The 14,482-nt window shown below is 44.3% G+C and overlaps 1 protein-coding gene across 3 annotated transcripts in view; it reads right to left on the bottom strand.

The window, feature by feature from the left end:
• LOC142714081 (echinoderm microtubule-associated protein-like 2) overlaps window positions 1–14,482 on the bottom strand; it is an 86,520-nt gene that overhangs the window by 33,568 nt on the left and 38,470 nt on the right. For all 3 annotated transcript variants that reach the window (XM_075848638.1, XM_075848639.1, XM_075848641.1), the window contains one exon: window positions 9,755–9,856. In XM_075848638.1, coding sequence (XP_075704753.1) covers window positions 9,755–9,856 — 102 coding nt within the window. The remainder of the gene's footprint in view (window positions 1–9,754; window positions 9,857–14,482) is intronic.

The following is a 14,482-nucleotide window of genomic DNA, read 5'->3' as shown; positions in this document are numbered from 1 at the left end:
CACCACTACTCTCATCATATTGTAGTCACACCACCACTACTGTCATCATATTGTAGTCACACCACCACCACTGTCATCATATTGTAGTCACACCACCACTACTATCATCATATTGTAGTCACACCACCACTACTATCATCATATTGTAGTCACACCACCACTACTCTCATCATATTGTAGTCACACCACCACTACTGTCATCATATTGTAGTCACACCACCACCACTGTCATCATATTGTAGACACACCACCACTACTCTCATCATATTGTAGTCACACCACCACTACTCTCATCATATTGTAGTCACACCACCACTACTGTCATCATATTGTAGTCACACCACCACCACTGTCATCATATTGTAGTCACACCACCACTACTCTCATCATATTGTAGTCACACCACCACTGTCATCATATTGTAGTCACACCACCACTACTCTCATCATATTGTAGTCACACCACCACTACTCTCATCATATTGTAGTCACACCACCACTACTATCATCATATTGTAGCCACACCACCACTACAGTCATCATATTGTAGTCACACCACCACTACAGTCATGATATTGTAGTCACACCACCACTACTCTCATCATATTGTAGTCACACCACCACTACAGTCATCATATTGTAGTCACACCACCACTACGGCTAACATGGCGGCTCCCCGTGCAGGGGCAGATCTACAGCAAAGAGCACGGAGTGTGTGCGGGGCGCGGAGACCCCAGGACACCACTACTCTCATCATATTGTAGTCACATCACCACTACTCTCATCATATTGTAGTCACACCACTACTGTCATCATATTGTAGTCACACCACCACTACTCTCATCATATTGTAGTCACACCACCACTACTCTCATCATATTGTAGACACACCACCACCACTCTCATCATATTGTAGTCACACCACCACTACTCTCATCATATTGTAGTCACACCACCACTGCTGTGATCATATTGTAGTCACACCACCACTACAGTCATCATATTGTAGTCACACCACCACTACTCTCATCATATTGTAGTCACATCACCACTACTGTCATCATATTGTAGTCACACCACCACTACTCTCATCATATTGTAGTCACACCACCACTACTGTCATCATATTGTAGTCACACCACCACTACTATCATCATATTGTAGACACACCACCACTACTCTCATCATATTGTAGCCACACCACCACTACTCTCATCATATTGTAGCCACACCACCACTACTCTCATCATATTGTAGACACACCACCACTACTCTCATCATATTGTAGCCACACCACCACTACTCTCATCATATTGTAGTCACATCACTACTACTCTCATCATATTGTAGTCACACCACCACTACTCTCATCATATTGTAGTCACACCACCACTACTGTCATCATATTGTAGTCACACCACCACTACTCTCATCATATTGTAGTCACACCACCACTACAGTCATCATATTGTAGTCACACCACCACTACTCTCATCATATTGTAGTCACACCACTACTACTGTCATCATATTGTATTCACACCACCACTACTGTCATCATATTGTAGTCACACCACCACTACTGTCATCATATTGTAGTCACACCACCACTACTGTCATATTGTAGTCACAGCACCACTACTCTCATCATATTGTAGTCACACCACCACTACTGTCATCATATTGTAGTCACACCACCACTACTCTCATCATATTGTAGTCACACCACCACTACTCTCATCATATTGTAGTCACACCACTACAGTCATCATATTGTAGCCACACCACTACTACTCTCATCATATTGTAGTCACACCACCACTGTCATCATATTGTAGTCACACCACCACTACTCTCATCATATTGTAGTCACACCACCACTGTCATCATATTGTAGTCACACCACCACTACTCTCATCATATTGTAGTCACACCACCACTGTCATCATATTGTAGTCACACCACCACTACTCTCATCATATTGTAGTCACACCACCACTACTCTCATCATATTGTAGTCACACCACCACTACTATCATCATATTGTAGCCACACCACCACTACAGTCATCATATTGTAGTCACACCACCACTACAGTCATGATATTGTAGTCACACCACCACTACTCTCATCATATTGTAGTCACACCACCACTACAGTCATCATATTGTAGTCACACCACCACTACGGCTAACATGGCGGCTCCCCGTGCAGGGGCAGATCTACAGCAAAGAGCACGGAGTGTGTGCGGGGCGCGGAGACCCCAGGACACCACTACTCTCATCATATTGTAGTCACATCACCACTACTCTCATCATATTGTAGTCACACCACTACTGTCATCATATTGTAGTCACACCACCACTACTCTCATCATATTGTAGTCACACCACCACTACTCTCATCATATTGTAGACACACCACCACCACTCTCATCATATTGTAGTCACACCACCACTACTCTCATCATATTGTAGTCACACCACCACTGCTGTGATCATATTGTAGTCACACCACCACTACAGTCATCATATTGTAGTCACACCACCACTACTCTCATCATATTGTAGTCACATCACCACTACTGTCATCATATTGTAGTCACACCACCACTACTCTCATCATATTGTAGTCACACCACCACTACTGTCATCATATTGTAGTCACACCACCACTACTATCATCATATTGTAGACACACCACCACTACTCTCATCATATTGTAGCCACACCACCACTACTCTCATCATATTGTAGCCACACCACCACTACTCTCATCATATTGTAGACACACCACCACTACTCTCATCATATTGTAGCCACACCACCACTACTCTCATCATATTGTAGTCACATCACTACTACTCTCATCATATTGTAGTCACACCACCACTACTCTCATCATATTGTAGTCACACCACCACTACTGTCATCATATTGTAGTCACACCACCACTACTCTCATCATATTGTAGTCACACCACCACTACAGTCATCATATTGTAGTCACACCACCACTACTCTCATCATATTGTAGTCACACCACTACTACTGTCATCATATTGTATTCACACCACCACTACTGTCATCATATTGTAGTCACACCACCACTACTGTCATCATATTGTAGTCACACCACCACTACTGTCATATTGTAGTCACAGCACCACTACTCTCATCATATTGTAGTCACACCACCACTACTGTCATCATATTGTAGTCACACCACCACTACTCTCATCATATTGTAGTCACACCACCACTACTCTCATCATATTGTAGTCACACCACTACAGTCATCATATTGTAGCCACACCACTACTACTCTCATCATATTGTAGTCACACCACCACTGTCATCATATTGTAGTCACACCACCACTACTGTCATCATATTGTAGCCACACCACCACTACTGTCATCATATTGTAGTCACACCACCACTACTGTCATCATATTGTAGTCACACCACCACTACTGTCATATTGTAGTCACACCACCACTACTGTCATCATATTGTAGCCACATCACCCCTACTGTCATCATATTGTAGTCACACCACCACTACTCTCATCATATTGTAGTCACACCACCACTACTCTCATCATATTGTAGTCACACCACCACTACTCTCATCATATTGTAGTCACACCACCACTACTGTCATCATATTGTAGTCACACCATCACTACTGTCATCATATTGTATTCACACCACCACTACTGTCATCATATTGTAGTCACACCACCACTACTCTCATCATATTGTAGTCACACCACCACTACTCTCATCATATTGTAGTCACACCACCACTACTGTCATCATATTGTATTCACACCACCACTACTGTCATCATATTGTAGTCACACCACCACTACTGTCATCATATTGTAGTCACACCACCACTACTATCATCATATTGTAGTCACATCACCACTACTGTCATCATATTGTAGTCACACCACCCCTACTGTCATCATATTGTAGTCACACCACCACTACTGTCATCATATTGTAGTCACACCACTACTACTGTCATCATATTGTAGTCACATCACCACTACTCTCATCATATTGTAGTCACATAACCACTACTGTCATCATATTGTAGTCACACCACTACTGTCATCATATTGTATTCACACCACCACTACTCTCATCATATTGTAGTCACATAACCACTACTGTCATCATATTGTAGTCACACCACTACTGTCATCATATTGTATTCACACCACCACTACTCTCATCATATTGTAGTCACACCACCACTACTGTCATCATATTGTAGTCACACCACCACTACTGTCATCATATTGTAGTCACACCACTACTACTGTCATCATATTGTAGTCACACCACTACTACAGTCATCATATTGTAGTCACCCCACCACTACTCTCATCATATTGTAGTCACACCACCACTACTCTCATCATATTGTAGTCACATCACCACTACTCTCATCATATTGTAGTCACACCACCACTACTCTCATCATATTGTAGTCACACCACTACAGTCATCATATTGTAGCCACACCACTACTACTCTCATCATATTGTAGTCACACCACCACTACTGTCATCATAGAACTTACAAGTGAACATTTTCAGTAGATGCAGAGTCAGTAGTGAACAGTGAAGTGTGGTGTGTAGATAAGGTGGGGGAGGGCGGTGTACACAGATGTGGTGCAGAGCTGTATACACAGGAGGCTGGAGCTGTGTACACAATAAGATTCAGAATATCCGGTCAGTAAATACGGTGAGTGTTTCCTAATTTTACAGATGAGAACAGCAGAGCTGACAATGTAACGCAACATAATCTGCAGGGGATAACACTCCGCCTCATAATATCCCCAACAAAGATATGAACCTTAAATGTTAGTTCCTCTAACGTCTCACTATTAGAAAGAAGAGCGTTAGTGTAACCAAGTTATGAAGGTTTCGCAGATACAAGTTCTGACACAACAATTTCATTGTCGGATTTATCACATATTTCAGGCACGGCCTGGCGTTTTCTGCACCTCGTTGGCGGATACGCAAAATGTTCACTTGTAAGATCTATGATCACAGCAGTGGTGGTGTGACTACAATATGATGAGAGTAGTGGTGGTGTGACTACAATATGATGAGAGTAGTGGTGGTGTGTCTACAATATGATGACAGTAGTGGTGGTGTGACTACAATATGATGAGAGTAGTGGTGATGTGACTACAATATGATGAGAGTAGTGGTGGTGTGTCTACAATATGATGACAGTAGTGGTGGTGTGACTACAATATGATGACAGTAGTGGTGGTGTGTCTACAATATGATGAGAGTAGTGGTGGTGTGACTACAATATGATGACAGTAGTAGTGGTGTGACTACAATATGATGAGAGTAGTGGTGGTGTGACTACAATATGATGACAGTAGTAGTGGTGTGACTACAATATGATGACAGTAGTGATGGTGTGACTACAATATGATCACAGCAGTGGTGGTGTGACTACAATATGATGAGAGTAGTGGTGGTGTGACTATAATATGATGACAGTAGTGGTGGTGTGACTACAATATGATGAGAGTAGTGGTGGTGTGACTACAATATGATGAGAGTAGTGGTGGTGTGACTACAATATGATGAGAGTAGTGGTGATGTGACTACAATATGATGACAGTGGTGGTGTGACTACAATATGATGACAGTAGTGATGGTGTGACTACAATATGATGACAGTAGTGGTGGTGTGGCTACAATATGATGACAGTAGTAGTGGTGTGACTACAATATGATGACAGTAGTGATGGTGTGACTACAATATGATGATAGTAGTGGTGGTGTGACTACAATATGATGACAGTAGTGGTGGTGTGACTACAATATGATGACAGCAGTGGTGGTGTGACTACAATATGATGACAGTAGTGGTGGTGTGACTACAATATGATGAGAGTAGTGGTGGTGTGACTACAATATGATGACAGTAGTGGTGGTGTGACTACAATATGATGAGAGTAGTGGTGGTGTGACTACAATATGATGAGAGTAGTGGTGGTGTGACTACAATATGATGAGAGTAGTGGTGGTGTGACTACAATATGATGAGAGTAGTGGTGGTGTGACTACAATATGATCACAGCAGTGGTGGTGTGACTACAATATGATGACAGTAGTGGTGGGGTGACTACAATATGATGACAGTAGTGGTGGTGTGGCTACAATATGATGACAGTAGTGGTGGGGTGACTACAATATGATGACAGTAGTGGTGGTGTGGCTACAATATGATGACAGTAGTGGTGGTGTGGCTACAATATGATGACAGTAGTGGTGGTGTGGCTACAATATGATGACAGTAGTGGTGTGACTACAATATGATGACAGTAGTAGTGGTGTGGCTACAATATGATGACAGTAGTGGTGGTGTGACTACAATATGATGACAGTAGTGGTAGTGTGACTACAATATGATGACAGTAGTGGTGATGTGACTACAATATGATGACAGTAGTGGTGGTGTGACTACAATATGATGACAGTAGTAGTGGTGTGACTACAATATGATGACAGTAGTAGTGGTGTGACTACAATATGATGACAGTAGTGGTGGTGTGACTACAATATGATGACAGTAGTAGTGGTGTGACTACAATATGATGAGCGTAGTAGTGGTGTGTCTACAATATGATGATAGTAGTGGTGGTGTGACTACAATATGATGACAGTAGTGGTGGTGTGACTACAATATGATGAGAGTAGTGGTGAGACTACAATATGATGAGAGTAGTGGTGGTGTGACTACAACATGATGAGAGTAGTGATGGTGTGACTACAATATGATGAGAGTAGTGGTGGTGTGACTACAATATGATGACAGTGGTGGTGGTGTGACAACAATATGATGACAGTGGTGGTGGTGTGACTACAATATGATGACAGTAGTGGTGGTGTGACTACAATATGATGACGGTGGTGGTGTGACTACAATATGATGACAGTAGTGGTGGTGTGACTACAATATGATGACAGTGGTGGTGGTGTGACTACAATATGATGACAGTAGTGGTGGTGTGACTACAATATGATGACAGTGGTGGTGGTGTGACTACAATATGATGAGAGTAGTGGTGGTGTGACTACAATATGATGAGAGTAGTAGTGGTGTGACTACAATATGATGATAGTAGTGGTGATGTGACTACAATATGATGACAGTGGTGGTGTGACTACAATATGATGATAGTAGTGGTGGTGTGACTACAATATGATGACAGTAGTGGTGGTGTGACTACAATATGATGACAGTAGTGGTGGGGTGACTACAATATGATGACAGTAGTGGTGGGGTGACTACAATATGATGACAGTAGTGGTGTGACTACAATATGATGACAGTAGTGGTGGTGTGGCTACAATATGATGACAGTAGTGGTGTGACTACAATATGATGACAGTAGTGGTGGTGTGACTACAATATGATGACCGTAGTGGTGGTGTGACTACAATATGATGACAGTAGTGGTGGGGTGACTACAATATGATGACAGTAGTGGTGGGGTGACTACAATATGATGACAGTAGTGGTGTGACTACAATATGATGACAGTAGTGGTGGTGTGGCTACAATATGATGACAGTAGTGGTGTGACTACAATATGATGACAGTAGTGGTGGTGTGACTACAATATGATGACCGTAGTGGTGGTGTGACTACAATATGATGACAGTAGTGGTGGTGTGGCTACAATATGATAACAGTAGTGGTGGTGTGACTACAATATGATGAGAGTAGTGGTGCTGTGACTACAATATGATGAGAGTAGTGGTGGTGTGTCTACAATATGATGAGAGTAGTGGTGGTGTGTCTACAATATGATGAGAGTAGTGGTGGTGTGTCTACAATATGATGAGAGTAGTGGTGGTGTGACTACAATATGATGAGAGTAGTGGTGGTGTGACTACAATATGATGACAGTAGTGGTGGTGTGTCTACAATATGATGAGAGTAGTCGTGGTGTGTCTACAATATGATGAGAGTAGTGGTGGTGTGTCTACAATATGATGACAGTAGTGGTGGTGTGTCTACAATATGATGAGAGTAGTGGTGGTGTGACTACAATATGATGAGAGTAGTGGTGGTGTGACTACAATATGATGACAGTGGTGGTGGTGTGACAACAATATGATGACAGTAGTGGTGGTGTGACTACAATATGATGACGGTGGTGGTGTGACTACAATATGATGACAGTAGTGGTGGTGTGACTACAATATGATGACAGTGGTGGTGGTGTGACTACAATATGATGACAGTGGTGGTGGTGTGACTACAATATGATGACAGTAGTGGTGGTGTGACTACAATATGATGACAGTGGTGGTGGTGTGACTACAATATGATGAGAGTAGTGGTGGTGTGACTACAATATGATGAGAGTAGTAGTGGTGTGACTACAATATGATGATAGTAGTGGTGGTGTGACTACAATATGATGACAGTAGTGGTGGTGTGACTACAATATGATGACAGTAGTGGTGGTGTGACTACAATATGATGACAGTAGTGGTGGTGTGACTACAATATGATGACAGTAGTGGTGGGGTGACTACAATATGATGACAGTAGTGGTGGGGTGACTACAATATGATGACAGTAGTGGTGGTGTGGCTACAATATGATGACAGTAGTGGTGTGACTACAATATGATGACAGTAGTAGTGGTGTGACTACAATATGATGACAGTAGTAGTGGTGTGACTACAATATGATGACAGTAGTGGTGGTGTGACTACAATATGATGTGAGTAGTGGTGGTGTGACTACAATATGATGAGAGTAGTGGTGGTGTGACTACAATATGATGAGAGTAGTGGTGGTGTGACTACAATATGATGAGAGTAGTGGTGGTGTGACTACAATATGATGAGAGTAGTGGTGGTGTGACTACAATATGATGAGAGTAGTGGTGGTGTGACTACAATATGATGAGAGTAGTGGTGGTGTGGCTACAATATGATGACAGTAGTGGTGGTGTGACTACAATATGATGACAGTAGTGGTGGTGTGACTACAATATGATGAGAGTAGTGGTGGTGTGTCTACAATATGATGAGAGTAGTGGTGGTGTGTCTACAATATGATGAGAGTAGTGGTGGTGTGTCTACAATATGATGAGAGTAGTGGTGGTGTGACTACAATATGATGACAGTAGTGGTGGTGTGTCTACAATATGATGAGAGTAGTGGTGGTGTGACTACAATATGATGAGAGTAGTGGTGGTGTGACTACAATATGATGACAGTGGTGGTGGTGTGACAACAATATGATGACAGTGGTGGTGGTGTGACTACAATATGATGAGAGTAGTGGTGGTGTGTCTACAATATGATGACGGTGGTGGTGTGACTACAATATGATGACAGTAGTGGTGGTGTGTCTACAATATGATGAGAGTAGTGGTGTGACTACAATATGATGAGAGTAGTGGTGGTGTGACTACAATATGATGACAGTAGTGGTGGTGTGTCTACAATATGATGAGAGTAGTGGTGTGACTACAATATGGTGACGGTGCAGCATCACTGTAATGGTTGATAATTAAATGCAGCCCTGTGTGATTACCTCATACAGTTGTATTGAATGTAAGTGCAGGGACATCTGACAGACGCATACATGTGGTGGTGGCGCCCGCAGGTCACATGTCAGTAAATAGCTGTCAGCTCCGCCCTTTAGTGATGTATAGAGTATTAGTGGAGGCCCTGGCGCACTCACCCATCTCTCCTCCCTCCGGTGGACACCAGTGCCCCCCTACGGGCATCTGACATATCCCTTTTCATAAATGAGAGACGTTCCGGGGACATGGAGCGCCGTACACTGTGGAAGAAACACAAGACCATTAACATCAACGACGTCACAAAACGCAATAAAATAACCAAAATCTCTAACTTAGAATGAGAGGAAACAGACGGAAGTGGCCGCACTGGGTTATTGCAGTAAAGTGGACATGGTATTCAATGTATGTGGCACATTACCAATATAGACATTTCAGAAAAAGTGACAAATTCTCAATGTTCTGTGTCCCTTCTACAGGTGTCCCCACACGAGCCAAAAAGGGACAGCAATGTGTCACTGCACGGGTTTATTTAAATTTTTGTCACACTGCCTGAGGTGCCAAACCTTGCCCCCATCGTGTCATACAGTGCCCAGATACTGTCATACACTGCCCTCATAGTGTCATACACTGCCCTCATAGTGTCATGTACTGCCCTCATAGTGTCATACACTGCCCTCATAGTGTCATACAGTGCCCACATAGTGTCATACAGTGCCCACATAGTGTCATACACTGCCCACATAGTGTCATACAGTGCCCTCATAGTGTCATACAGTGCCCACATAGTGTCATACACAGCCCACATAGTGTCATACAGTGCCCAGATAGTGTCATACAGTGCCCTCATAGTGTCATACAGTGCCCTCATAGTGTCATACAGTGCCCACATAGTGTCATACACAGCCCACATAGTGTCATACACTGCCCACATAGTGTCATACACTGCCCACATAGTGTCATACACAGCCCACATAGTGTCATACACAGCCCACATAGTGTCATACAGTGCCCACATAGTGTCATACAGTGCCCAGATAGTGTCATACACTGCCCTCATAGTGTCATACACTGCCCTCATAGTGTCATACAGTGCCCACATAGTGTCATACACTGCCCTCATAGTGTCATACAGTGCCCACATAGTGTCATACAGTGCCCACATAGTGTCATACAGTGCCCAGATAGTGTCATACAGTGCCCACATAGTGTCATACACTGCCCTCATAGTGTCATACAGTGCCCACATAGTGTCATACACAGCCCACATAGTGTCATACAGTGCCCACATAGTGTCATACAGTGCCCACATAGTGTCATACACTGCCCTCATAGTGTCATACACTGCCCTCATAGTGTCATACGGTGCCCACATAGTGTCATACACAGCCCACATAGTGCCCAGATAGTGTCATACGGTGCCCTCATAGTGTCTTACAGTGCCCACATAGTGTCATACACAGCCCACATAGTGCCCACATAGTGTCATACAGTGCCCACATAGTGTCATACACAGCCCACATAGTGTCATACAGTGCCCACATAGTGTCATACAGTGCCCACATAGTGTCATACACTGCCCTCATAGTGTCTTACAGTGCCCACATAGTGTCATACACAGCCCACATAGTGCCCACATAGTGTCATACAGTGCCCACATAGTGTCATACACAGCCCACATAGTGTCATACAGTGCCCACATAGTGTCATACAGTGCCCACATAGTGTCATACACAGCCCACATAGTGTCATAAAGTGCCCACATAGTGTCATACAGTGCCCACATAGTGTCATACAGTGCCCACATAGTGTCATACACAGCCCACATAGTGTCATACAGTGCCCACATAGTGTCATACAGTGCCCACATAGTGCCCAGATATTGTCATACGGTGCCCACATAGTGTCATACACTGCCCTCATAGTGTCTTACAGTGCCCACATAGTGTCATACACAGCCCACATAGTGCCCACATAGTGTCATACAGTGCCCACATAGTGTCATACACAGCCCACATAGTGTCATACAGTGCCCACATAGTGTCATACAGTGCCCACATAGTGTCATACACAGCCCACATAGTGTCATACACAACCCACATAGTGTCATACAGTGCCCACATAGTGTCATACAGTGCCCACATAGTGTCATACAGTGCCCACATAGTGTCATACAGTGCCCACATAGTGTCATACAGTGCCCACATAGTGTCATACAGTGCCCACATAGTGCCCTGATAGTGTCATACAGTGCCCCCATAGTGCCCAGATAGTGTCATGCGGTGCCCCCATAGTGTCATGCGGTGCCCCCATAGTGTCATGCGGTGCCCCCATAGTGTCATACGGTGCCCACATAGTGTCACACAGTGCCCTTATAGTGTCACACAGTGCCCATATAGTGCCCACATAGTGTGATACAGTGCCCTCATAGTGTGATACAGTGCCCAGATAGTCCTACAGTGCCCTCATAGTGTAATACAGTTCCCACATAGTGTCATACAGTTCCCACATAGTGTCATACAGTTCCCACATAGTGTCATACAGTGCCCACATAGTGTCATACAGTGCCCACATAGTATCATACAGTGCCCACATAGTGTCATACAGTGCCCTCAATGTGTCATACAGTGCCCTCAATGTGTCATACAGTGCCCTCATAGTGTCATAAAGTGCCCATGTAGTCATATACAGTGCCCGGATAGTATCACACAGTGCCCACATAGTGTCACACAGTGCCCACATATTGTCATACAGTGCCCATATATTGTCATTCAGTGCCCCCATAGTGTCATTCAGTGCCCCCATAGAGTCATTCAGTGCCCACATAGTCATACACTGCCCACAAAGTCATACACTGCCCACATAGTCATACACTGCCCACATAGTCATACACTGCCCACATAGTCATACACTGCCCACATAGTCATACACTGCCCACATAGTGTCATATACTGCTCACATAGTGTCATACACTGCCCACATAGTCATGCAGTGCCCACATAGTGTCATACAGTGCCCACATGGTGTCATACACTGCCCACATAGTGTCATACACTGCCCACATAGTGTCATACACAGCCCACATAGTGTCATACAGTGCCCAGATAGTGTCATACAGTGCCCACATAGTGTCATACAGTGCCCTCGTAGTGTCATACAGTGCCCACATAGTGTCATACACAGCCCACATAGTGTCATACAGTGCCCAGATAGTGTCATACACTGCCCACATAGTGTCATACACAGCACACATAGTGTCATACAGTGCCCAGATAGTGTCATACAGTGCCCACATGGTGTCATACACAGCCCACATAGTGTCATACAGTGCCCACATAGTGTCATACAGTGCCCAGATAGTGTCATACACTGCCCTCATAGTGTCATACACTGCCCTCATAGTGTCATACACTGCCCTCATAGTGTCATACAGTGCCCACATAGTGTCATACAGTGCCCACATAGTGTCATACAGTGCCCACATAGTGTCATACAGTGCCCACATAGTGTCATACAGTGCCCACATAGTGTCATACAGTGCCCACATAGTGTCATACAGTGCCCACAGTGTCATACACAGCCCACATAGTGTCATACACTGCCCTCATAGTGTCATACAGTGCCCACATAGTGTCATACACAGCCCACATAGTGCCCACAGTGTCATACAGTGCCCACATAGTGTCATACACAGCCCACATAGTGTCATACAGTGCCCAGATAGTGTCATACAGTGCCCACATAGTGTCATACAGTGCCCTCATAGTGTCATACAGTGCCCACATAGTGTCATACAGTGCCCACATAGTGTCATACACAGCCCACATAGTGTCATACAGTGCCCAGATAGTGTCATACAGTGCCCTCATAGTGTCATACAGTGCCCACATAGTGTCATACACTGCCCTCATAGTGTCATACACTGCCCTCATAGTGTCATACACTGCCCACATAGTGTCATACACAGCCCACATAGTGTCATACAGTGCCCACATAGTGTCATACAGTGCCCACATAGTGTCATACAGTGCCCACATAGTGTCATACAGTGCCCAGATAGTGTCATACAGTGCCCAGATAGTGTCATACAGTGCCCACATAGTGTCATACACTGCCCTCATAGTGTCATACAGTGCCCACATAGTGTCATACAGTGCCCACATAGTGTCATACAGTGCCCACATAGTGTCATACAGTGCCCAGATAGTGTCATACAGTGCCCACATAGTGTCATACACTGCCCTCATAGTGTCATACAGTGCCCACATAGTGTCATACACAGCCCTCATAGTGTCTTACAGTGCCCACATAGTGTCATACACAGCCCACATAGTGCCCACATAGTGTCATACAGTGCCCACATAGTGTCATACACAGCCCACATAGTGTCATACAGTGCCCACATAGTGTCATACAGTGCCCACATAGTGTCATACAGTGCCCACATAGTGTCATACACAGCCCACATAGTGTCATACAGTGCCCACATAGTGTCATACAGTGCCCACATAGTGTCATACAGTGCCCACATAGTGTCATACAGTGCCCACATAGTGTCATACACAGCCCACATAGTGTCATACAGTGCCCACATAGTGCCCTGATAGTGTCATACAGTGCCCCCATAGTGCCCAGATAGTGTCATGCAGTGCCCCCATAGTGTCATGCGGTGCCCCCATAGTGTCATGCGGTGCCCCCATAGTGTCATACGGTGCCCACATAGTGTCACACAGTGCCCTTATAGTGTCACACAGTGCCCATATAGTGCCCACATAGTGTGATACAGTGCCCTCATAGTGTGATACAGTGCCCAGATAGTCCTACAGTGCCCTCATAGTGTAATACAGTTCCCACATAGTGTCATACAGTTCCCACATAGTGTCATACAG

This window comes from Rhinoderma darwinii, unplaced genomic scaffold, assembly GCF_050947455.1.
Source record: "Rhinoderma darwinii isolate aRhiDar2 unplaced genomic scaffold, aRhiDar2.hap1 Scaffold_440, whole genome shotgun sequence".
NCBI lineage: Eukaryota > Metazoa > Chordata > Amphibia > Anura > Rhinodermatidae > Rhinoderma > Rhinoderma darwinii.
Note: the sequence above shows the minus strand (reverse complement) of the source record. Positions and strands in the feature narration are given on the sequence as shown.